This window comes from Dermacentor variabilis, chromosome 10 (assembly GCF_050947875.1).
Source record: "Dermacentor variabilis isolate Ectoservices chromosome 10, ASM5094787v1, whole genome shotgun sequence".
Taxonomy (NCBI): Eukaryota; Metazoa; Arthropoda; class Arachnida; order Ixodida; family Ixodidae; genus Dermacentor; species Dermacentor variabilis.
In genome coordinates this window covers 26,875,114-26,902,065 of record NC_134577.1, presented here as the reverse complement: position 1 = coordinate 26,902,065, position 26,952 = coordinate 26,875,114, and the positions used below count along the sequence as shown (strand labels likewise).

The window sequence follows — 26,952 nt, the reverse complement described above, 5'->3', positions numbered from 1 at the left end:
AAGCATTTCGGAGGCCACAATGGTCAATACCGCTGAGGACGCGGTGTAGGCTAGATGCAGATGAGCACAACATGCGAGACGCAAGGTGGTAGCGTCAGCTGCGATAGGCCAGCTGCTGTCGATATAAACGAGTTCAGGTAAAATCTATGGTCCGCCGGTTAACCTGATTGCAGTGGAACGATTAGCTGGTGCCAACCGCTTTGAGATAATATTGTAACAATGTGGTAACACTCCCTACCCGACCCCACCCTCATCCTCTCATCCCTGCAGGATTTGTACTAATATGTCCAGTCACCAGTAGTTTGTTCATCCACAAAATAACCACATTACGAATAGAGGGAGAAAAAAGGGTAAAGGCGCCTACTTCACCGAATGGCTTAGCGAAACCATCACGACATGCTTACGTTAAAGGGAAATCAAAGATAAAACTTAATCACTTCAGCCTGATCAAGTATTCTTTCAAAAATTTGTTTCTGTTAAATGCGCTAAGGCCAAATGCCCGCTTTACAGGCGCTCGCTGATAATCCGGCACCGTCAGGAAGGTGTGACGTCACGCCTCTCTACGCATTTTCTGGCATTTGGGCCGTTGTGGCCTACTAAAGGCTCTCGAAATGCGCTAAGTTTAACCTTTCACTCTCTTTGAATATAGTGCAGTACGTCCTTACTCGTAAACATTAACTGGACTAGAGCTGATGACGTCAAAATCCATGACGTCACGATAATCTAGAGCAGGGAGTTCAAGGTATCGTTGACACCATTCTTTCGTACTTGCGCCTTTTCTGGTTGGCCAAATCTTCTCAGAAAGTGGATTTTTCTTATGGATAATGTCCAAGAATAATACACTGTCTTTAACGTGTTCAACGTCTTTTTCAAAAGTGTGCCATGACGTCATTCAGTGCCTCTTTGACCTTATCGCTGTTTTGATGTCATTCACTTCGCTCACGTACTCAGTTCTCTGCCCTTTCTTAGACAAGCACCGAAAGCATTCTGCTGGAATGATCGGTTCCCCTAGGTAAATAATATCGGTGAAGTTATGTTCGCTCATCCTGACTTGGAAAAGAAAAGCCCCAAGGAATGTTATGTTATCACCATGTCTCATCTTGGTTCTGTTGTTAGATGTGCCTGTCCTTAAGATAGACACTAGGTAAAATTACACTACGGTTGAAACGACAAAATAAGCTAAAGTGACTCCTTGCAAACAATTTAAGGGTCTCCATCTAGCTTAAAAATGATTTATTAAAGTCACCGGGGCTCATCTAATCTAAGCTATCCCGGAGTGATCCAGTGCGACTAATCGCTCAACATAGCTTCTACGCTAAACCGCTCTCTGCAGAAGGACTCTTTCGTTATGCTATCGCTAGAAAAATTCTGAAAGCTACAACTGCAAGAAACATGGGTGAACATCCATCTTCGATCAGCATTTCCGTGCGAAACCACTGACTATAGATAGCATGCTCAATGTTGCCCAGGTGCCGCATCAGCCGTTAGGTTTTATTCTAAAGCTTTTAACATAGTGCCTACACGCTATAGCACCGGTTAAAAGGTAAAATTATGGGGTTTCACGTATCAAAACCACGATCTGATTATGAGGCACCCCGTAGTAGGGGACTCCTGAAATTTGGAGCACCTGACACTCTTTAACGTGCACCTAAATCTAAGCACACAGGCGTTTTCGCAGTTCACCCCCCCCCCCCCCCCCCGATCAAAATACGGCCGCCGTGGCCGGGATTCAATCCCGCGACCTCGTGATAATTGGGCTACATGACGGGTCCCTATACCACCGGGAAACCTGGTTGGACGCTGCCCTACGCGCATCACCTACCGATTGCACCTGCAGTACGGTGGAAAAAATCCTTACAGCTGCCCATCGTCATCACGCCGCTAAAATCTTGCTATCGTCATTCGCTTCTGCTCATGCCCCTATTCTCAATCCATCGTCGTCATTACATCATTGTCACGCATTCGCTGTCATGTCGTCGTCGTCATGGCGTCGTGCTCGTTACATCATCGTCATTAAAGCTTCGTGATACCGACGTCGTCACGTGGCAGTCCTCATCCCATTTTCAGGATGCAGCCGTCGTCATTGAATGCACGCTGTAGCATCGGCATCAATTCCCAAGAAATGGCACCACATCTATGTCATGCCCTCGTCGTTGTGCCGCCTTTTGCATTACATCGACGTCACTCCATCGTAATCGTGCAGCCGTCATTCAACTGTGATCATGCCATCCTCGTCATGCCATCGTCATGCCGTCTTGGACATCGCCGGCCCTGGTGAGCGAGTTCCATAAAGTGGGGTAATCCCGGAGACGGTTTGTACCACACAGACCTGCAGCAGCTGGCAATTCAGAACGACAATTACAAATTGTAAATAATTAAAGTTGCGTTCAGCAACACGGTGGCTTGCTACACTGCTTGAATGCTAACCGTATAAAGGTCGACAGTGATCTTGAGATGGGTTCTGTAGGAATTTTAAAGCTTTGGTTCTTTAATCAACACTCTTAAGTTTTCCGAAATTTTTAATATTTGCATATGGTAATAAGCATAATTATTGTTCTTCAGCCTGTTTTTTTTTTTTTTTTGGAGAGGCGGACATTACTAGCACGAGAAATCGAAACACACATTAAAAGGATTAACAAAATATCAGTGAGTACCTTCTTAGAGAGTTGCTTTACAGCAAATAAAGCAGTTTAAAAATCGTAATCTTTGAGTTTGCAAGATGTGTCCGCAGAAGGTCAATTTCCGGGGTCACACCAGTTTCGAGACATTATTTCCCAATATTTGAGACGAAATACGCATTACTGCATGTACTGTTACTGTTAGTACGTTACCTTTAGGGCCAGGCTGCCGAAAACCAGCACGGAAATGTGTAATTCTGATGCACTAGATAGTGCCAGTGACCGCATCTCTGTTCCCCGTAGTGAAACCGGCCCAGGACGCAATGTAACAATTATGTGTACTCGGCTAATAGGCATCACTAAACACACGGACTTACTAAGAGAGCAGCCAGGTGCGCCGTTTAGTCTGCAGGTTTACCAAACGTTCCCTTAAACAAATTTTCAAAGTGCGTGCAATTTGCTAACTTTGCTTCTAATCAAATAAACCACACCTTAGGGAACCCACATGCTCCCTATCATACCCGAGCTCATTGCGCCGTCTTGTGTCAAACTACAGAGCTTGCGGGCAGATAGCTGCTTGTCTAACCGAAAGACGGCAGCAGAAGCACGCGCATACAGGGAGCGTCTATTACATGCGTACGCCAACGCCCTGATTTTTTTTTACTTAGGTGTATTGCAGGAGCTTAACGAGGATTTTTTTTTGTTTTTTTTTTTGTAGGGAGGAGAGGAGAGGAGGAGACGTTAAGGCTCTATTATGCTCCATTAAGTTTCCCTGCAATTCCGCTGCAATTGACTTATATTACCAGTGTAGCCAATACTCACTCGATATAATTGCATTGCAAGAAACCTGGTTATCAGCGGAAAAGACATTTCATCTAAGAAATTACCGTACATTTCGCTTGGACCGTCCCTTTCGTGATGGTGGCTTAGCTATCTTTATCTCTTCAAAAATTGCGCACACGGCCAAAACGGCTTACCAGCTTACGACTTTAGAAAGCGAAATTATAGATATAGACATCTCTATTCCAGGCCTCCTCCCACTCACTTTAGTTAATGTTTATTTCCTCGGAGGTATTCTGAATACGAGTGCCATAGATACAGTAATTATGTCCTGCAGAAAATAAATCAGTTTTGCCGGAGACTTTAGCTCCCACCATACTTCGTGGGGGTAGAAGACCGATTTGAGTGTTAAACGTTTGTGGGATTGGGCTGCTAACAATATTTTTATCATGCATTAACCACACGAACACCGACATTTATTAGTAGTAAGTCACTTTCCGCAATAGATCTCACCTTCGCTAGTACAAATTTGTCTATCTCCACTTGGTCCGCTATAAACTCGGGCACAAGTAGTGGCCACCTTTCTAGTCTTTTTGAGCTCGTATCGCCATTGAATCAGATTTCTACATATTCCAATACCTTTGTTAGTTTCAGCACATTAAAAAAATTCTTACAGATGGCTTTATTGAATCAGCAATTGGATAATTAAGAAGAAAAAGCCATAAATTTATTGTCTGTTCTAAAATATTTCGTAAAATATCTCAATTCACTGTGCACTCCACAAAAAGCGGGTCTTCTAATCTTTGGTGGAACCCGGAGTGCTCACGGTATTAAAGAACAAGAAAGGCAGCGTAGCAAGAACTACTTCATAACCAGTGTCCTAACAATTGGAAAGACTATAAGTTCGCAGCAGAAAACACTTAAAGAAACAGTTGCGAATGCGAAGGACAACTTTGATTGTGAGCACTTCGAATTTCTATCTAAGACCACCAACAAAAAAAGCACTTTTTAGATTTCTGAGGAGTACAAAGGTCCTTCCAGCACAAACAAACGCCAACTCTGTGGTTCCAACACCCCGCGAATTGGCCAAATTACTGCAAGATACTGCTAAAGGTCTAGACTGTCGGTTTAACTCAATTTTGCCAAATCACGCTATGCCGCCTACTCATGGTGAAGACTTCGAGGAAGTGACGATTTCGGAGCTGGAAAGTGTACTAAGCAAGTTGTCAAACTCATCGCCAGGCCCCGATGACATTACGTCAATAATAAAAAACTTATATTTAAAATATCATCGCAGGCCTTACTTATCATGGCAAACCATTCTATGAAAAATTCGTGGATTTCCTAGAATGAAGGCTTGCAAAAGTTATCCAATTATTAAAAAAAGCAAGCTGCCGGTCACAAACTAGAGAACATTATACCAATACCTCTTACATCTAATGTAGTAAAACTCGTCTAAAGAATCTTACACGACCGCATAGATAATTGGCTGATAAGGAACATGATTTTGAGCCTATGCCAAATTGGCTTCAATGGTGGTGGCTCTATTCGGTGTGCCCATGTCGACCAAGAAAATCTTATTCAACTAGCTCGGTGACAAAAAAAAATATGCAGCCTTAGTCACTTTGAATCTCACTGAGGCGTATGACAGTGTACAACATGTAAGCCTAATAAGCGCGCTTCAGAATGTTAGTCTGATAAAATATTTTGCCGCGTGGGTTTATGAATTTTTAAACGGCAGGGAATTTTACTTCTTTGTACGCGGATTGGCTTCAACAACTTATCAACAGTCATGAGGTCTCCCACAGGGATCAGTCCTATCTCGATTTCTGTTTAATGTTTTACTGAGTACTGTACCTTTGCAACATGATGTGCGTGTGTACTTGTACGGCGACCGCATTGCATGTTTGGCTGCATCGGTAGACTTACATGCTTTGTATCAAACTCTGTAGTCCTATATGAACCGCCTAGAAATGTGGCTTGATGGAATTAACTTCTCTCTTAATACCAAGAAAGCGCCGTCCTAGTTTTCTCTAAAAGTATTCCTGTGCAAATTCCGATTCTTTATCGACTAGAGTGTAACCCGCAGGAGAATTCACTTCTATATGTGGGACGAATGTATACCGAAAAGCTTAATTTGCGTCCATATATAGAGCCTATTGCCTCAAAGGGAGCACGCACAGTAGGAATGCTGCGTAGACTCAGAAGCAATCGAACAGGGTTGTGTCGGCATGCTCTCATTATGGTCTATTGCATGTATGTTCGCCCGATAACGGAGTTTGGCTGCGTTCTGTTTTCTGGCGGATCTGCATAGAAAATTCGGCCTCTGATTCTATCAGAACGAAAGGCGTTGCGTTTATGTCTTCGGCTTCCCAAATTTGTCACTAACGATATCTTATATGAAGAAAAACGCCTGCCTTCTCTTCTCATGCAATTTGATATCCTAACTGTACAAACTTTTTAAAGATATTTGCATCACCACAGAGGCGATTACAATATGTTTTCGCTAATGAACCGGTCTCATTTTTTAACTTTCAGTGATATCGCTCACGCTGCCCTCAAGTTCTTTTCGCTAAAAAACTATTGGACCCATTAAACGTTCACCTATGTGAGGTGGTCTTACTAAATTTCTCGGTTCCAGATGCTAAAATTGAATTTGATGATATTTTTCCAAATAATGCTAAACGTCTTCCTCATCACTATCTCAATAGTATTCTGGGAGACCACCTTGCACACCTGTATACAAGACCGTTATAGCAACTGATGCTTTCGTCTGTGAAGAAAATGCAGGTGTAGGCATTGTATAGCCACATATAAATTGGTATTTTTCGATTCAGCTACCTTACTTCACGCCTATCTTTCAGGCGGAATTATTGGCAATTGTCGTAGCTTTACGCAAACTACTACCATCCCTGTCACCCGCCATAATCTTAACTGATTGCCTTTCTGTCTATTCATCCCTATACCACGCCCAAATTGTCACATTCTTTAAAAACTTTTTATTCTCTTTTCCCAAGACACTTACGTCCAGTTCGTTTAGTGTGGGTGCCAGATCACAAAGGCCTAGTCTTAAACGAATATGCAGATACACTCGCAGTAGCATCCCACGGTGGTCCTATAATCCCCATTTTACCTTCGTCAGCTTTCCCCACTGCGGCGCGATTGAGAAAATATCATCATCATCAGCCTAGTTACGCCCACTGCAGGGCAAAGGCCTCTCCCATACTTCTCCAACTACCCCGGTCATGTACTAATTGTGGCCATGTTGTCCCTGCAAACGTCTTAATGTCATCCGCCCACCTAACTTTCTGCCGCCCCCTGCTACGCATCCCTTCCCTTGGAATCCAGTCCGTAACCCTTAGTGACCATCGGTTATCTTCCCTCCTCATTACATGTCCGGCCCATGCCCATTTCTTTTTCTTGATTTCAACTAAGATGTCGTTTACCCGCGTTTGTTGCCTCACCCAATCTGCTCTTTTCTTATCCCTTAATGTCACACCCATCATTCTTCTTTCCATAGCTCGTTGCGTCGTCCTCAATTTCAGCAGAACCCTTTTCGTAAGTCTCCAGGTTTCTGCCCCATATGTGAGTACTGGTAACACACAGCTGTTATACACTTTCCTTTTGAGGGATAGTGGCATCCTGCTGTTCATGATTTGAGAATGCCTGCCAAACGCACCCCAGCCCATTCTTATTCTTCTGGTTATTTCAGTCTCATGATCCGGATCCGTGGTCACTACCTGCCCTAAGTAGATGTAGTCCCTTACCCCTTCCAGTGCTTCGCTACCTATCGTAAACTGCTGTTCTCTTCCGAGCCTGTTAAACATTACTTTAGTTTTCTGCAGATTAATTTTCAGACCCACCCTTCTGCTTTGCCTCTCCAGATCAGTGAGCATGCATTGCAATTGGTCTCCTGAGTTACTAAGCAAGGCAATATCATCAGCGAATCGCAAGTTGCTAAGGTATTCTCCATCAACTTTTATCCCCAATTCTTCCCACTCCAGGCCTCTGAATACCTCCTGTAAACATGCTGTGAATAGCATTGGAGATATCGTATCTCCCTGTCTGACGCCTTTCTTTATAGGGATTTTGTTGCTTTCTTTGTGGAGGACTACGGTGGCTGTGGAGCCGCTATAGATATCTTCCAGTATCTTTACATATGGCTCATCTATACCCTGATTCCGTAATGCCTCCATGACTGCTGAGGTTTCGACTGAATCAAACGCTTTCTCGTAATCAATGAAAGCTATATATAACGGTTGGTTATATTCTGCACATTTCTCTATCACTTGATTGATAGTGTGAATATGGTCTATTGTTGAGTAGCCTTTACGGAATCCTGCCTGGTCCTTTGGTTGACAGAAGTCTAAGGTGTTCCTGATTCTATTTGCGATTACCTTAGTAAATACTTTGTAGGCAACGGACAGTAAGCTGATCGGTCTATAATTTTTCAAGTCTTTGGCGTCGCCTTTCTTATGGATTAGGGTTATGTTAGCGTTCTTCCAAGATTCCGGTACGCTCGAGGTTATGAGGCATTGCGTATACAGGGTGGCCAGTTTCTCTAGAACAATCTGACCACCATCCTTCAACAAATCTGCTGTTACCTGATCGTCCCCAGCTGCCTTCCCCCTTTGCATAGCTCCTAAGGCTTTCTTTACTTCTTCTGGCGTTACCTGTGGGATTTCGAATTCCTCTAGGCTATTCTCTCTTCCACTATCGTCGTGGGTGCCACTGGTACTATATAAATCTCTATAGAACTCCTCAGCCACTTGAACTATCTCATCCATATTAGTAACGATATTGCCGGCTTTGTCTCTTAACGCACACATCTGATTCTTGCCTATTCCTAGTTTCTTCTTCACTGTTTTTAGGCTTCCTCCGTTCCTGAGAGCCTGTTCAATTCTATCCATATTATAGTTCCTGATGTCCGCTGTCTTACGCTTGTTGATTAACTTAGAAAGTTCTGCCAGTTCTATTCTAGCTGTAGGGTTAGAGGCTTTCATACATTGGCGTTTCTTGATCAGATCTTTCGTCTCCTGCGATAGCTTACTGGTTTCCTGTCTAACGGAGTTACCACCGACTTCTATTGCGCACTCCTTAATGGTTCCCATGAGATAGTCGTTCATTGCTTCAACACTAAGGTCCTCTTCCTGAGTTAAAGCCGAATACCTGTTCTGTAGCTTGATCCGGAATTCCTCTAGTTTCCCTCTTACCGCTAACTCATTGATTGGCTTCTTGTGTACCAGTTTCTTCCGTTCCCTCCTCAAGTCTAGGCTAATTCGAGTTCTTACCATCCTATGGTCACTGCAGCGTACCTTGCCGAGTACGTCTACATCTTGTATGATGCCAGGGTTCGCGCAGAGTATGAAGTCGATTTCATTTCTAGTCTCACCATTCGGGCTCCTCCACGTCCACTTTCGACTAACCCGCTTGCGGAAAAAGGTGTTCATTATCCGCATATTATTCTGTTCTGCAAACTCTACTAATAATTCTCCTCTGCTATTCCTAGAGCCTATGCCATATTCCCCCACTGACTTGTCTCCAGCCTGCTTCTTGCCTACCCTGGCATTGAAGTCGCCCATCAGTATAGTGTATTTTGTTTTGACTTTACCCATCGCCGATTCCACGTCTTCATAAAAGCTTTCGACTTCCTGGTCATCATGACTGCATGTAGGGGCATAGACTTGTACCACCTTCAATTTGTACCTCTTATTAAGTTTCACAACAAGACCTGCCACCCTCTCGTTAATGCTATAGAATTCCCGTATGTTCCCAGCTATTTCCTTGTTAATCAGGAATCCGACTCCTAGTTCTCGTCTCTCCGCTAAGCCCCTGTAACACAGTACATGCCCGCTTTTTAGCACTGTATATGCTTCTTTTGTCCTCCTAACCTCACTGAGCCCTATTATATCCCATTTACTACCCTCTAATTCCTCCAATAACACTGCTAGACTCGCCTCACTAGATAGCGTTCTAACGTTAAACGTTGCCAGGTTCAGATTCCAAAATATACTACTACAAATAGCTTCGCGCAATCATCATTGGCAACATCTGATTTCCCCCATCTAAGTTTTCCTTGGAACAGCAAATGGTACTCCTCTAGAAAAACTGAAGTGATGATTACAAGACTATGGTGCCGAGTCCCCCCCATCCCCTGTACTTTTACCTCCATCGGTCTGGTCTGGCAATATCGTTCTTTGTGCCCCTTATGCTATGAGAGTGCAATAAAGGAAAAAATCTGTAATCTTAGCCTAAGGGTTAAAAGCACACGGCTGCTGTGTTCTACAGCCGTGGTTGGATTTCCCCATCGGCCATACATTTTTTTTTCTTCAAGCGAGGCTAGACAACAACCTTGCTACCTACCGCAAAGTGCTAAGGATGAGGCAAAGAATGCTTGGCATTAAAACAGCAACTATGAGTTCCAACCTAGCATCTTCCCTTCTAAAACGTCCCGCTCACAAAATTTCTAGTCCACAACACCAGTGACGCGCAAGAGTTAAGACTGGGTTTTGCCCCGGTAATGATCAATGTGCCATATATCCTCGGCCGATTTTGATGTCTCAAAAGGCTGAATAAAGCGCGGTTAGCTTACTGCAAAGCCCGTAGTTGCGTTTTTTATTTGCTGGAGTGAACTTTCCGCTGTGCATTAGTTCAACAAAGCAGTTACTAAAAAATAATTAGTACGTCAATCCGGTAATAACCAAAAAAATAGAAACTTTCTTTGTCTAAGAATGCAATCTCCATGGGCAAACACAAGCTCAAACAAATGATGTTTTTCTTGATTTGTAATTGTGTTTGTACATTACATGGTTAACAAGATATTTTGCAATTTATAAAATTAGACGTACCACCTTTATTTGAGGATTACTGCAGTGCATAACAATAAACCAAGCTATCGGGGAAAAAAAGAAACATTGACAAAAGCATAAGGCTGGCAACGCTGTCTTGTTGCCATCTTCTTTCAAGAATTACGATGATTAAATCCACTTCTAATTTTTCAACCTGCACAAACTTTCGAAATGCCGCAGCATGCCGGATATGGCGCGCATTTGTCCACTTGAGAAGCACTGCATTTCGTGTCCGTGTACGTTTGGCACCTGTCAAAGATGTGGCAATTATTAGAACACGCCCAAAAGCATTGAATAGTTAATCAAAACGCTACTCTAATTTGGCTTACTAAGCAGTACGGCACAATCCGAAGTAGCCGGCCATGTTTTTTTTTTTTATTTCAATCTGGATAATAATCAGAATCATTCATATCTATCGATCCAGTGGTTTCAATGGCGGTGAACGTATGCCGTAAAATTTTATGGCCATAGCAATTATACGGACAACCCAGGTGATTTGGCGTCATTACTGGGCTCCGTCAATGGCACCCGCAACACCGTCTCCGTGCCGCCCCTGCTACAATGGTGCATCGGTGCTGGCTACGCGCGGAATGGTTAGGAGGTCTGCAGAGACGCCAGATACGCTCATTCGACTATATCAAAGAACCAGGGCTCCGTTAAGCTTTTCGCTGCGGACGTGAGCCCAGTGCGCACAAACTGACTTTCCTGCTCTGCGGCTGTGTCCATACCACACCGTGGTGTAGAAATAGACAGTGCACTTCCAGCTAAAAACACAGTTTGTTATGCTTGGTAGCTGCCACGGCTCTCGTTGAATTGCGCCGCAACACTTGCCTTTCAACGCGACAGCAAGGTCCATTGAAATTGGTCGCGAAGCTTGGAACAAAAAGCGCGCCAAAACCTATCGCCAAAGATATTGGTTAGTGCATGGTGCACGATTGAAGCGCGACTAGGTGAAGGAGGTACAAATACTGAATCTAGAAAGCCTATGTGAAAGAAGTGTTCCAATTTTTTTGGTCAGAATACTGTCATACGATTAAATATTCCATTTCAAACATTTTTGATGTACTACAATAACAATTGCTATTTTTTTCTATTTCACAATTTGTTAGTTAGTTCTAGGTGACCCCTACTGACCAGTGGTTCTAGTGCAAGACTTGGCAAGACTGTGCAAACAAGCTATTATGCCTTACGGAATGGCGTTGCTCACTTCAACGCGGCGGTTTCGTCCGAGTTTCTTTTTTTTTATTTCCTTGCGTGTTTGTTGAAAGTGTGGCGTGCGCTTTACTTCAAATTATGCGTGACCTAGCACACGGCATTCATTGGCGAAAGGTGTGAGTTTAAGATTTTTTGTTATCGTGCAAGTTGACGCTGCGGCTTCCAACGCACTTGTCTCGTCGTGACGATAAAATCGGAATGCTCCGCGAAGAAACGCCGCGCTATATTCGTTTACTTTCCGACACACAGGCTCTGAGTGTCTGACGGGCAGTAAAATTAGTGAGTCGAATGTTCTCTAAATGATAATGTGGGGCAATGTTGCCTTGTCTGATAACTGTCGCATGTGAGTAGATAGTGTTGCAAGGAATTACGAATGTTTCTGTGAAAAGGAACATGTTAAACATGTGAAACATGGGAAAAGGAAAAGGAATATGTTGCTATACATTACGACTCTCTGCTGGCCATGGTACATTTCATTCACTGAAACATGTTTTGTTTGGTCAATTATATTGGTTGCATTATTCTAGACGATTAAAAGTGAAGTTGCTTTTGAAACCTCTGTGGCAGTGTCGATTATTTCCATCCTATTCGCTGACTTTCCTAAGGAAGCTACTGTAGCAATCGCCGACAATAACAGCCTAATTATGTTCACCTTAAGACATACACCACTCCTACAGTTAAAGAACACGCTGGCGTTTCAGCTGAGGCGAGTCGTAAGCTTGCCTCAGCCTCAAAAGAAAAATAACTGCTGGCGTAGCGGTCGAAATGCCGGACAATAAAGAAATTCAAACATTCGTGCCAAACAGCATATGATCTTGACGTCACTGCGATTCGCGGTTGTGACGTCAATCTTTTTTTTTTTTTTGCTTGCTGTCGTCTCCACGATACGTATATGGCGATGGTTGCAACGAGCAGCCATTTTCTTGACATGTGGGCTTCTATGGATGCTTCGCTACCTGTTTACATATACCTTGGCGATAGGGTTAAGGAGCCCGTGTCGCAGAAAATGTCCTACGTCGGCGTCAGTTGTCCCGTGTCGGTCGTCGTCTCGGCAAAACGATTTTCGAATTACACATTCCCAGGCTCCCCATGTGACGCAAGAATTTTGCATGATTCAATTTCTCAAGCTAAAACACGTGTGAAAATTGTAAACTACGACTTACGCAGAACCTACACATCTAGTAGCTCTCGGATTGTAATTTGAATATGCGAGAAAACATAATTCTACAACGCGAAAGCTCAAACAAACCCCTTTTGCAGCGTTTCTACAATTCAAAGACCGCAGACGGCGTCCGCCATTTGTGCACCCCGCCATGTAAATATCTCAAAGTCTACAGAGCAGCGCGTCCGCTTCCTTGAAAGACTTCCAGATGGCGCTCGCCTCCGCCGCATCGCGGCCCCTGCAAGAGGCGGCGTTTCAACCAGAGATCACGTCTTAGTGCATAGCGTTCGGCTCGAGCGTTTCCTGGTAAACATTACGGTTACATAAGCTGCACTTGCCGGGAAGCGTGAGAAACAATCGGGTATCTTTGAATGCTATCGTGTTCAACTCTTAAAGGCGAAACTTAAGCGTCCTCCAAAATTTTGTGATTTTGTCGCGCCAAGATATCACCCCCGCGTATTGTTGAACACCGTTTCGTGAGCTTCAGTGCAATGCCAAACTTGACTGTAGCGTTCAATGCTTCTCCCTTCGCACGAAACTGCTTACTTCTTTTTATTCTCAATCAGTACAAACTCAGAATACACACTAAAAAAGTTTACACCCTTTGCGGTCTACTGCTACTTTCGTTCCTGTCGGCAATGCTATGTCATGCTGATAACGCGCATGCCGTTCGTTACTGGGAAGTACCGGACTCGCAGAGTTAAAGAAAGGAAATGCGGACAAGAGACATCGAGTTTATTGTTCCGTGGAAACATACGGCTCAAAGAGTGTAAACTTTTCTTGGAGTGTAGGTGTTGCACAAAATGAAAAATTTGCGCGATTATTCTAGAAGTCCTTAGAACGCCGTTCTTTCAGACTATTCGCATGCCAACAATGGATTACTATGGTAAGTATATTCGTAGAGTACGCCGCACTTCATTTTGTCTTAACTTAAACAAAGCAATCATAATGGCCTAACCACACCCAAGCGGTGGTTATTTCAGTACTCAATGTATTTACAGTTACTTTACTAACATTGGAGTTTTATCCAACTCGTTGTTTATTAGGGATTTCATTGCCTGGCTTTGTAATGTTTCTTCAGTAATTACTTGTCCAGTAATGTACAGAAAGGAGAGCTATCACCTGTTGATATATTTGAAACGTTCGCTACCCGCGCTAAACCTTTTTTTTTCAAGTCGTTGAAGCTTTTAAGAGGACTGAAAAACATTCGCTTTAGTGTTTCATTATTGAGCGATTTTGCGCCACCGGCTAAACATCCCTCATGTACATTTTTACTAATAGCACCAAAATATCCAAGGCAAATTTCTAATTCCAGACTTTCCGATAAAAGCGAGTTACTTACGTTTGTGTAACAAGTATTCCCTTCTTGCAAATGTACCTCACGCATGGCTCACTCAACTTCATATCGTCTCCATCCTTCAACAGCCTGCCATCGCTGGTGAGACACATGTCTGCATATTGAACTTTGGGTTATTTTCAGCTTGTGCTTTCTATCAACCAGTGATTTACAAAAGAGCGAAGAAAAAGTGCCTAAGCATCTTGGTGTCTCTTTATGACGCCCGGCATTTATCTCTTGGCAAACGTTTTTGAAAGCAATATTTCACAAGAGTGCACTTTTCAAATTTTGGTTAAATGAAATTTCAACACAATATTTTTAACTTCAAAAATTTTCATGTACAATATTTTCACGGGAAGGAGTGGATTTTTTTCACTTGTAGTTGTGTCAGTATTTTTTCACGTAAAAATATTTTTTTTTCTAGAAGTCGCCTCTGAGAGGGGCCGCAATTTCGCCTCGGGTAAGTGACTTGAAGCGAGAAAATACAATGTTCCGTAAAATATTGAGAAGCTTCTCCTACTTTGTTTTATTCTGTCATAACGAATTGCAGTTACAAAATCAAAGAGTACAAATTCTGAAGTCATGTTCTTTTAGAGGAAATAGTCATGCCAGTACCAGTTTTGAGTATTTTATCCTCGGACTGTGGTCTCATGAACTACACCGGTGTTTCCTTTGATAAATCATCAAAAGCTTGCCACACAATTCCCGACAAAGCTAACTGTTTATCAAACAACCTGAGGATGCTATGAAATCTTCATGTGTCTATTTTAACGTAGTTTACACTTCATGCTTACATTTTAAAAGTGAACGTGACAGGATATGATATTAGTGTCACAACATTAAGCTTTCCACAACTGTTATCTCTGAAAACTATTGTATTATTGCGAGGACTCACATGTTTTCATGTTGCAAGTCGTATTGCAGCAAAATGGCAAACTTTTCGTCCCTTTCGAGCTTAGAGAGCAGCCTTGCGGAGTTTCTCCACACCTAAAACGAGCCAGGATGTTTTAATCGTTTCATTTCTTCAGGTCAAATATTCCAGAGTGCAGTCCTTTTCGATATCAAGGGAAAGTGCTCTTCATTCGAAAGTGTCTATACACCATGCATAAACCTTAATGGCCAAAACACCGCCAAGCGCCTTCCGTTGTCACCGAACTGCCAGCGCTGATAGTAGCTTTCACTTACATATTGAAGCAGCCACTGAGCTCCTGGACCATCTTTACAGACTCACGTGCTGCCCCGTTATCTCTGAAACTCCCACGTGCCAACGACCTACAACAACTGCTCACACATCGAAGCGTGTGGTATTCATAAGAGCGTTCCTCTACAGTGGAAGCCTTCTGATTACGCTGTAGCGGGTAATGTACTCGCTGACTGCTCTGCTTGTTCAGCACACAACACTACAGATACATTTTTGATGCTTCTCTCTACGAATCATGGACAAGCTCTGGTGCCGTGTCTTGCATGGTGCACGCAGCGTGAGGTCAGGACTGATTCGGAAACGCAGTACGGAAATCCCCTCACACACGATTATGTGTGCGAGTGTCGCATGTCATGTGGCCTTAGGAGAAAGCTTTGGCTCGCCCCCAACTTGGACGCCGCCTATTCAAATACATGTAAAACACAGAAACGCTTTTCTCTGAGACAACCCCCGGGCCGATTTTAATGGAATTTCTGGCATTTGAGAGAAAATTTTATATTCTAGCGACTGTTGGAAGCGGAATTCTGATTTACGGCTTCATTCTTTAAGAAGAACTTTCATATATTTGTGCGTTTCAAAAAAATGGAATCCCAAACATTACAAATTTTTCCATCTGCATCAAAAAACATATCCCCGTACTGTCAATTGCACCCATCAGAAAATACAAAGCAGACAAATTTGACATATTATCTCTTACGTGAATCCGTTACAATGTTTACAAAATATCGCGAATGTACTGCTCGCACATTAGTATTGTATTTGACAACTATGTATAATACACCAAATTTGTCCATTTTAGCTGTGCTATTAGATGCAATTTACAGAACTGCGGTATCTGTTTTCATTGCTGAGTTGCACTTTCCTCTAAAAAAAGCTTACACCCTTAGGTTGTATTTTGTCCCCAAACAATAATCGTCATCTGTCTTGCCCGCATTTCTTTAACACTGCGAGCCCGGTACTTCCAAGTCGCCAACGGCTTGCGCGTTATCAGCCTGACACGTCATTCTCGACCCGAAAGTAGCGAGCACCACGTTTTCAAGATAGGAAACGCAAGCAAGGCGGATGGCGATTATCGTTTCGGGACAAAATAAGCCCCAAAGGGTGTAAACTTTTTTAAGGTGTTCTGAAGTTCACAGTTTCTTGTTCTTGAAATTTGTGATTTTTGACAATTTTGATTAAAATTTTAACAGGTTAAACAAAACTTACGTCTCCAAAAGTAACTATATTTTAACCTTTTCTTTTAAATGTAACGAACCTGGTCAAATTTGGTGCAGTTTCTGATAAAAAAAAAGGTCTCCTTTCCCATGTATTTAGATAGAAGCCCCAGAGCTAAAGCTTCCTCTTAACAAGCACGACAGGGCATGTCTACGCCATATTCCTTTAAACGTGGCAAAAAAATATTTCTCAGTTAAAACCAAACTGATAACATCACCACATATGCCTTGCGTGCAAAGTACTGGAAGATATAACCAACCTAATCTGCGGCTGCAGGCTGTATACACTACAAAGCACAACCTTAATCTCCGCACTCGAAATTCACTAACTGTCATCCCATGAACCAAGACACTTCCTTGGCCCATGGACTATCTCTGCCTTTGCATCTTGCGCAACGAATGCACTTTTCTGTTTTCTAGAGAATGAGACACCTTAGTTTAGTATGATGTGTTGTGTTTTGCGTATGGGATGCATCTTTGTTGTAAACTGCGCACATCATTTCATTTTTCATCCTATTCATATCGAGAAGCATGCCATGTATGCTGCCAGGGAAACAGCTGCAGGATCCATGAGTTCTCGCTATCTATCTTTCTCTCCCCTAACTAAATGCTAGGAAGAAAAACCTGGATATGGCAGGTTAATTTGGAATAAACAGCTAAATGATAGATGTGCACATCAATTGAAGATGTTCCATTCGTGATTGTGAGTATCTCTGCTAAGATACGTTTCTGGTATATTTACGAACGCAGTATTTGAGTTATTGATAACCACGCCGTGGTATGGACTCTAGAAGCGCTACTGGGTCCTAACTTTCGTCGAAGTAGGATCCTGACACAGAACCTGGGTGCTGACGCGATTCTGGAAGACGTTTTTATTGCTGAGCGCTTTAAGGTGCTTGCTCTTCGTATTAATTTGAAATAGGGAATACGGTGATTTTCCGCTTACAATGCTCACAACTAAAAGAAGAAATCGTCTTAGTCAAGTTAGCTGCCATATCTTGTGCTTTTCCAGGCATAATTTCTGCCTTTCAGAAGTTTCATTATACTACACTGATATGATTGTCGATCTTCTGTATTAAATAACGAATGTGAAATATTATTACACTGAGATGTGGCAGACGCTATCAACATGTCTATGCTTTAGGAAGGCTTCTGGGTTTCTCTTGAACTCGGGTAGGCAAGATACTGGAGCTCAAGGGCATAACTTTTGGTAATATTACAACTTCATTGCAGTAGAATTTTCTTTTGAAGAGCATGTGTCCCTAAAGAAAATACAAAACTAAAATGAAACGTTCATTCGACAAATAAAAATGTTTATGCTGATGTATCGCCTTCTATCCGGGTCCCTTCTTCCCAATTTTCGTACGAAATGTTGGATATGGTTGAAAGATCAAAAAGATGCTAAAGAAGCTCATTGAAAGCACGCGTATAGACGTAATCTTTTCCGGTCTACCCACTAGTTACAATGGCACCGCTTTAAGCGTTAACGTACTTCGTTACCACCACAACGTTGGTGTCAGCATAACAAGTCCATCGTTCACATCTATCGGCTACGTCCAAGCTCAAACGAAACGTTTGTCCCTTGTATGTGCACTTCCCTGCAAAAAAAATTATTTAGAGTGTGTACATACGTATATGACACAAATAAAACGCTGCCAATTATTAATTTTCGCCTATATCCTGTTATATAGCTCACGTGAAGTAGATGCTCGAAAGCAACATATTCACTCCTGAGCAGGGCACTGGTTATGCTGGTTACGCTCGCTCTTTAATAACGTGGAATATAATCGACATAAAATTCTGGCGGTATTATACGGAATAAAGCTTTCTTAAATGATCATGTTGAAATTGTTTGGCGCAGGACCGGGGTAATTGAAGGTCGCAGGGAAAGAGAGGCCTTCGTCCTGCAGCTATTTGACTAAAAATAGGCTGGTTATCATGACTGTGTCATATGAGCTTTACGTATTTCATTTGATTTAAGCCCAGACGTCAGAAAACAAGGATAATGTATATTACAACTTTTTAATATACCACGGAGTAGTAGGCACCATACTAGGCAAGTTCGGCAAAACTTTACGACAGTGTCCGTATTATCCAACTAGTTTTATCGCACTAAATACATTGTAATGAGAACTAGTATGTAAAATATTGAGTCATACTTCCTTAGTTCGGTCAGCGAAATAACCAAATTCGCTGTAATTGCTGACAACAATTATTTACCTATACTACCTTGCAAACTAACGTGAAGGTTAAACATGGCCTAAAAAGCGAGGAAGGTTTATGCTTGCGATTATGCCATGCACTCTCGCAGAACAGCAGGTTTCAATTCAATCTGTTCCCTTATAAGTCAATACTGATATCCGCCAGGTGCCACTGAATATAGTCTTCTGCTAGAATCGTCTACGACTTGCATCTTCGCAAAGGAACGCAGCTTTCCAGGCAATAGCGCTTACCTCCCAACGAGGGGACGCCATCAACAGGGACAATTTTCACGTTTGAGAACGTGAAGGCTTCACTCGAGGACAGCAAGAAAAGCACGATGATGAGCGTTCCACCTGCTAGCATGGCACCACGTTATTTCTATCTGAAAGAAATTATGAAATAGCTCGTTACTGCGGCGAGTAAAATGTAAACCTATTGCGTTGTTGAAGAGAAGTATTCAGTGACAGCAGCACTGCATTTTTACTCGCTAGCTTGCAATATGGATTGCAAAAGAACTTTTGGGTAATTTATGGTTTATACATAAAATTGTCAATAAGTTTATCGAATAAATTTGTAGTCAATAATGCTACGTGTTCACAGACAAGGCGCATTCGACAAACAAGCTCACAGTTTGCTGTTGATACATAGTAGAGTTGTAATGGGACACACATATAGAAGAAAACCAAGTAGAGGGCGAACATCATCATCATCATCATCATCATCATCATCATCATCATCATCATCAGCCTAGTTACGCCCACTGCAGGGCAAAGGCCTCTCCCATACTTCTCCAACTACCCCGGTCATGTACTAATTGTGGCCATGTTGTCCCTGCAAACGTCTTAATGTCATCCGCCCACCTAACTTTCTGCCGCCCCCTGCTACGCATCCCTTCCCTTGGAATCCAGTCCGTAACCCTTAGTGACCATCGGTTATCTTCCCTCCTCATTACATGTCCGGCCCATGCCCATTTCTTTTTCTTGATTTCAACTAAGATGTCGTTTACCCGCGTTTGTTGCCTCACCCAATCTGCTCTTTTCTTATCCCTTAACGTTACACCCATCATTCTTCTTTCCATAGCTCGTTGCGTCGTCCTCAATTTCAGCAGAACCCTTTTCGTAAGCCTCCAGGTTTCTGCCCCATATGTGAGTACTGGTAACACACAGCTGTTATACACTTTCCTTTTGAGGGATAGTGGCAACCTGCTGTTCATGATTTGAGAATGCCTGCCAAACGCACCCCAGCCCATTCTTATTCTTCTGGTTATTTCAGTCTCATGATCCGGATCCGTGGTCACTACCTGCCCTAAGTAGATGTATTCCCTTACCACTTCCAGTGCTTCGCTACCTATCGTAAACTGCTGTTCTCTTCCGAGACTGTTAAACAATACTTACAATAGAGGGCGAACATAACACTCGTTTATTCCCTGGCCGAATTGTGACATTATATAGGTGCACTCAGATGTCGACCGCCCATCACAGCAACGAGAAAAACTGAAATGTTTAGCAGGATATATAACTGGTGTATTTATTACCTGTACAACCAGCGCTCCTTTCCAGAATGATAAAATGTTTCATCGCCTGGTTTATAGGGTTACATAGAATTAAACGAGCAGCCAGTTTAACTGTATAGCTCAGCCCGCACATAGTGGCATCTCACATTAAGAAAAAAACTTGTGCTCTCTGCATATTCTTATTCCGGCATTAAACGCACTCACGACAGCGTGTAGCTCTCGATACATGGAGAGATGTCTTAGAAGAGCAAGCAAGAACAATGACGGTATGTATCATTCGAAAACAGAATTTTAAGCCACCCAACTTTCAAGCGTTAGAGCAGACGCTTCGTATTCCACCGACCCGCATAGGAAGGCACAACTCAGCGGGGCTATTGAAAGAACGCTAGTAGAATAACTGTAATAATACTCCTTAAAAACTGTTCAATATATATGTGTGGGGGAACGGGAGTAGCACACTGCAACAGATGTATGAAGTACGGGCCCATAGTACCATTCAAACCGATGGAAAACTCAGTTACTGGAGCAATGGCCGTAACAGACAGGCCATCCATGAGCTTTGTCGTCTGTGAAATAGTTGACTCCAAAGGTCTCCAAGCTAACGGGCCATTCCACTTTAACATATAGTGGCTGGAACATCATAAGGAATACCATGTGGCTCAGGTTCAATTTCGAAAGTTCTAGGTGATTTAGATACAGTCTGTCGTAGCAGACGAGGTTTTGCAAGTACCGCTTGACAGCCACATAGAGCGGAGTGTAGTAGCTACAGGCTTCGCGTGGGGATCAGAGAACATCAGGTATTTTTAGTACCTCCTTGGCTGGTAGCACGTTTCTAAAACGGCAGGGACGTCGTGTCTTGTGACTCAACACATTGTAATGCTCAATAAAAGTTCCATTTTCTCTGTATAGTGGCTGAGAGGCTGATTTGTCGCTGAAATCTGCAAGGCGTTAATTGTCGTAATGTGTCATTCTCCCTTTGCTGGCTTATGGAAGCTTCGTGTGTGCCAATTCCCACAGTTAGTAAGTCAGCATTATGTTTTTATCACCTAACAATTTTGGCAGCAGTACTTGACTTCGTCACGGTGAATAAGCAACAAAATACCCTCTAGGCATTCGCAAGAGACCCGTGAAACAATATTATGCACATCAACTGGCACGCACACAATATGCGACACTCACTTTTACAAGATACAGACACATTGTGTTTACAAATTCTCGAGATTTTCTAGATATGCCAGCTTTTTTTAACTGTGGCCAATATCGTTAGCGTATTTTGTAGTGTCCTCCCAACCCATTCCTGGTGAAGAGTATTTCCTCATTTCGCTGCACGACCTTTCAATCTAGCGGATCGGCGCTGAAGTTCACACTTCTGACAATCACGGTTTACCGGAATTTTATGCCTCAAGGTCTCGCCTAAATTAACCCTTAAGACGGATATCACTCAACGATTTTACCAAATGACGTTTCCTCCGATCGTAACAGGCCTCTAAAGTCTGCTTCTTGCACTGATAGACAAATTCGAAAAACAATTGCGGCGGAAATTTTAGCTCCGCATATACTGAACAGCTGTGTCGTGTTATATTTCTCACGAGGATCTTTTCAACATTAAGAGTTGCTCTCTAGACCAGACGCTCCCTGTCAAGCATGGCATTCATACTGGCGCTGTTATTTATATTCACCCTTGACAATGTCTAGCATCTTTTTCGGCTTTGAGGTTCCAAGAGTTTTTGTATTCCGTGGCTGACAAGCTTAGCTGCACCAGAATGCTCATAATCTGTCGCGTTGCCCTGTCGACAACTCTGACATTTGATACTGACAGCGCTAATTGTATTTGGATTTTCTCCGCATCCTAGATCCACCGTACCACCAACGAGCAATGTACTAGCGCCTCTCTGAAAGAATTTATCGACCGTTTTGAATCTTCGACCACCGAAGCTTTCTTACACCTCTTCGTCCTCTCGGACGGTACTCTGTACCCTCGTAATGGTCATCTCGAAGGCTCTGATGTTCTACTTGTTATTCCGTAGCTGGACCGTCCTCAAAGAGAAGAATGACCTATCTATGATTAGACGCGTTGGTATGGCTCATACCATTGACCGAGTAAGCCGCCGCTTTTTTCTACCTTGCCTTGAAGGTCCCCTACGACGATACGCCACCATTTGTGAACTAATACCGCATGATCTCTGCTCCCCGCTGGTTACCAGCAGCCACGTGACATGCCAGCCGATACATTTGGTCATGTCGGTTTTGGCCTCCTCGGTTGGCGTCTACATTCAGCATAGGCATCTACACACGTGCTCTTCTGACCTCTTGCGCCCCTCATGTGGTCGACTTCCCTGCGCGACGTTATCTTGATGCCTGGTGCTCCCCGTCAAATTCTCACAGGCCCTAAGACGTCCCCGTTTTGTCAAAGATTATTGATGGCATTGTATGTGCTTACTAGACTAGCATAGAGTTACCCCCTCCCAGGATCCACAAACGAGCGGTCTCACCAAGAGTTTGACCCGAATACTCGCACGCGGGCTCTCGAAATACATTTCAGTCGACTTCCTTGACATGGAACCTTTCTTTATCTCAGGTTAACTGCGCCTGGAAGTATTCCCGTCTCTGCATTGCTCGCTGCGTCAAGCTCTATCTCTTGTATGGCCAAAAAACACTACTGCAGGTAAACACTTGGCCTCCGACCATTGCGACCTCAATCAGAAAGTACGCCCATGATGCCACTGCGACCACTGACTGCACTCGAGAACTTTCAAGTGTCTGCAGGTAAGTTTCTCACGACAACCAGAGTGCCACTACCACCTCTGTCACATTTACCCGCACATTTAACAGGTGTTCATTGTCCTGTATTGACCGGCATTCCATCACGTTGGTTTTGTCAGAAACTCATTTTGTGTTAAACAGGCCCAATATAGTTTGCTCTGCCAAGTAATTAATTTTACTTGCGAGACCACTCCAGGCCCACCCAGTATGTCCACAGCTCGGACTACCAGTGAAATAATTGACTGATGGACCATTTGGGGCATCATGTTGCGACGTAAAGCGGAATAAGGGCGAGAAGAAACGATAAGGAACGTCTCTTTCCGCCCTTATTCCGCTTAACGCCACAGCAGCGAAACTTACCAAGCCGTCAAACTCGAGAACTTCAGCTCCCTGCACGCCACAAATATTTAGCAGCAGCCCAACGACTTTCCCCCATCAGGTCTAGACAGACAGACAGATCGACTGTCACAAGAAAAACGACGAGAGGTTTTTGTGATTGCGGAGCCAGCTGGTTTTCATCTTAGCACTTAATGTATCTGCGCTTGCAAATGCACTGTAACCGTTATATTTGGCCCACACGTAACATTAGTAATAACGAGCAGGCTATCTATTGAGTCGCACAAGACCAGCATACTGTCCCCTTATGAGCCATCACGCAGTACAGCTCTTTCCCCGGCGACTTGGAAAATGTTTCTTTTAGGGCCCCTTCGCTGTCTTGCTCACTGTGAGGAACATCAGGCTTCTAGCATTCTTTCTTCATGACGCCACACCGTCATCATTTGTCCAAAAGATGAGCATCTCATCGCTCTCTTCTAAAGAGGCACTAAAGTAGAATATCAAATCGAGCGAGATTGAAAGATAACGCTTCTGTAACAACTAATTTGTCAATCGTAGGGAGAAGAAATATTTTTTTTGACCGCCATAATGATGAAAATGAAAAATTTAAGTGGCGCCACCTGTAGCAGACTATGCTACACCTCCTGTGTTGTAAGCACTAGCTGATTCAAAGAAAGCCTGACAGAGAGAGCTCAAGTGGAGAGGCCGACTCGTTCGTTTTGTAGTGGGTGGTTGAAATTTAGGGGCAGCAGCAGGACCTTCGGTGGCAATTTCCTGTGCAACAAAGCGTCATATTCACACAAAAAAACATCGATAGATTTCTAGACAAATAGTCTGCGATTAAACTTGACATATTATTTTCCTTTGGTGCCCTTTTAATGACGCTGTCCCTCATTGATTAGAATTCTGATAGTACGCTGCCTTTCTTGCAATTAATACTACACAAAAGCTCTTGAAGTGTGGCCAAGCGACCTGAACACTGCTGTCACCAGCTCTGGCACCCGATAGAGCGACCGGATACACAACTAGAGCCACAAACTAACATTTCAAAGCGTAAAGTTAAATGATAACGAACGTGAGCTCATAAGTCAGAACACATGAAGCACACAAAGGCCTAACCTTAGAAGCAACAAAACCTCTAGACATAAGTATTTGGACAAACAGGCTAGCTTATGTTCTATGGCCGTCAATTGAGGAGATGGTGTTGCTTGCCTATCGCAGCGTAATGCAGGGGAGGCTGACCTTCAATCTGCGTCGATGTTTGCTTTCGAGCCCCTCGGGAAGGCTGGTAGATGACACGCCTTACAAGAGCCGCTGGAAAAGGACGGATGCCGTGGAATACCAGCCGGTCGTCGTCACGCTTCTCAAGATTTATACAGGTGGGGGACGGCTGCGCATTGCTACAACACAGTACCTGGGTATCGGGTCGTGAAGGTCAAATCGATGTACTGCCGGTAAGGCTCTCCGCGGTCAAGCGTTAACACAGCTGTCCACTGACATTCTCGTAACACGACTGGACAGGCATTTTCACCACATTGAGGACCCAACAATCTCCGCTCTTTCGCCTGCATCCTTTTGTTGATCTTTGCCTTCGCTTTCCCCTTTTCTCTCGTTGCACATCACTTCTTTTCTCAGCCAAGAACTTTTCACGTTGCGTTTCCACGGTCTTATTTCTTCTATCGCTTGCGTTGTCACTCGTGACGACTATCTGGAAGTATTTTGCCACAGAGGACCGAAAAGGTTAAAACAGGAAAGCGCGCACTGCAGTGAATAGCTGCATGTAAAAATTTCATTTAAGCGGAAATAATTAGACAAAGGGTGTTTTTGGTATATGATGGGTGTGGAGTTGCAATTTATCAGTCGTGCTCTCAACTCTGGTCGATGGCTTGGTTAGACATTCTTGCGCCTGCTAAATGTCTAAATTTCTAAACGTCCTGATTCGTATTAACAATTATGCAGTAGCCGCTTGGTGTTCCAGGTGTAGTTCAGTTATTTCTAACATTGCTGCCAGACGATACGGCCCATAGACAATAGTGTTTCTAGCATTAAAGTAAATGTCCTTTCTTTGTACAGTGTTCACGGCATAGGTTGCCGCGAGATCCTCGCATACGTAGAAAAAGAAGCATTCCAGGAGCACTTCTTAGGAAATTTAGTGCTTGGTAGTTTGGTGCTTCAACCTCTTTTTTCTGCACCTTTTGACGAAATGTACTTCGTGCAACATCAATTATACCTAGAAAAAGTATTGTTCTTGAAGAATGACTTAGTCCTACCGCACTTATTTCAAGCAAAAATAATTTTGCAGCGAGAAACCATTATGACGTTGCAGGTTTGTTGCTTGCATAGCCCCACAGAATTATAGCTGAGAGGCTATAATTCGGGCCCATGTCCGCAAAACGTTTTTCCGCTAGAACTGTTCGTAAGAAAAAATTTAAGCTAATTCCGATGTTGAAAATATTATTAGTGGAGGCAGCGAGCCATTGGCGAAGAACACTTACGTAAAAATAGCTTTGTGAATTCGGCCCTTGATGTATAGTCATATCTTTTTCTGTCGTGGTCAACACAAAGTTTGTGAAAGTACTCGTAATGATTCCGGATCCTAATCTTGCTAACTATTATATATGCTATTTCGCTCCATAAGAAGGAAAGGTTGAGCGAATGCTGTGCTTAGGGCAAATTGTCGTCTTCCTGACAGTTATCAAGAAGTTGCGCCTTGACGCCTTTTCCGTCGCTTCGTTTTGTTACGAACATGTCTTCATGCAGTATTTTACAACATAAGTTATTGCCTGTGTAGACATTGTTCCAATGAAAAAGTCAAGATTTCTGAAAACCAAACTGCAAGCATTGTTCTAGCTGCAACACCAAACTTTTTGATGCCGTCAAGCACGGTGGCCTGATGGAGCTGACCTACAAGTTAGTTGGATATCTCATATATGTTAATATAAGGGGCTTTAAACTTCTTGCTGCGGTAGTTGCGCTTCTTTGGTGGCTATAAATTGCAGGGAGAAAACATGCCTTAATTCCAGACGAGAAGCAGTCACTTACTTGATGCACTGAAGGCTTATCATACTGCACACAGGCTCATTATGCTAACAGAAATTTTCTGGTAGAAATAATTGTTATTGTAATGAACCTTAAATCATAAGTCAGGATAGATTTCTTTTTACGGAAAAAACTTACAATTTTTATTTATTATTTTACATCACACCGAAAGAGTAAATAACAGAAGGCAGGAGACGGTATTGACACTAAAGTAACACGATCACAAACACAAATAAAGCTACAAAACACTATAAATTTTTTATTAATTACACGAGATTTCACTTCTATAGTAAGGTTATAGGCACTATTTATTCTTCAAAAGTAGCGAACCAAATGCAGACTATCTATTGCTGAATGAATCATTATGTTAGAATCATCAAGTATTATTATTCTTAATCAGATGCATATGAAGGCTTCAAAAGCCGCTGTCATCACGCAACCACTCAAATAATTTGAATAAATATCTAAGCGTTTAAAAGATAACAACATATTCTCTTGTGGCTTATGCATTTGATATTGGTTGGAGCCCACAAAGGGGAAAATGCGAGGATATTACAGTTGAAAGGGTTAAACTCTTGAATGCCGCATATATTGCCTAAGAGACAAAGAAACATCACAAAGTTATCTTTGAGCTTGTTTGGGAGAAGCTCAACGTTTCTTGGATGGCCGTGGTACAAAGCTGCATTTGCTGTTAAGACGGGCGGGTATATTTCGCAGCAGCTTGC

General features: G+C 43.0%; 2 protein-coding genes across 9 annotated transcripts in view; both read right to left on the bottom strand.

The window, feature by feature from the left end:
- LOC142560208 (uncharacterized) overlaps nucleotides 1-26,952 on the bottom strand; it is a 187,200-nt gene that overhangs the window by 98,371 nt on the left and 61,877 nt on the right. The window lies entirely within an intron of this gene.
- LOC142559463 (uncharacterized) lies at nucleotides 10,246-25,785 on the bottom strand. Of its 8 annotated transcripts, XM_075671059.1 has the most exons (7): nucleotides 24,603-24,853; nucleotides 24,431-24,502; nucleotides 18,828-18,954; nucleotides 17,867-17,972; nucleotides 14,855-14,946; nucleotides 13,966-14,074; nucleotides 10,246-10,495 (listed from the first exon to the last, which is right to left on the bottom strand). In XM_075671059.1, exons 3-7 carry the CDS (start codon nucleotides 18,937-18,939, stop codon nucleotides 10,396-10,398), a joined length of 519 nt encoding a protein of 172 aa, XP_075527174.1. In that variant the 5' UTR covers nucleotides 18,940-18,954; nucleotides 24,431-24,502; nucleotides 24,603-24,853; the 3' UTR covers nucleotides 10,246-10,395. The 8 variants fall into 8 exon arrangements, with proteins under 8 accessions (XP_075527174.1, XP_075527173.1, XP_075527172.1 ...); XM_075671058.1 differs by lacking the exons at nucleotides 24,431-24,502; nucleotides 24,603-24,853 and adding an exon at nucleotides 25,684-25,782; XM_075671057.1 differs by lacking the exons at nucleotides 24,431-24,502; nucleotides 24,603-24,853 and adding an exon at nucleotides 25,684-25,785 and having other exon boundaries at nucleotides 10,247-10,495; nucleotides 18,828-18,958.

Bases quoted from the DNA above. Each gene is read 5' to 3' on its own strand.
- LOC142559463 (XM_075671057.1), bottom strand. From the start codon at position 18,939: ATGCTAGCAGGTGGAACGCTCATCATCGTGCTTTTCTTGCTGTCCTCG. The intron at 17,973-18,827 runs GTAAGCGCTATT...TTTTTTTTGCAG, and splicing joins TGGCGTCCCCTCGTTGGGAG to GGAAGTGCACATACAAGGGA. The intron at 10,496-13,965 runs GTAAGTAACTCG...CATCTTTGACAG, and splicing joins GGAATACTTGTTACACAAAC to GTGCCAAACGTACACGGACA.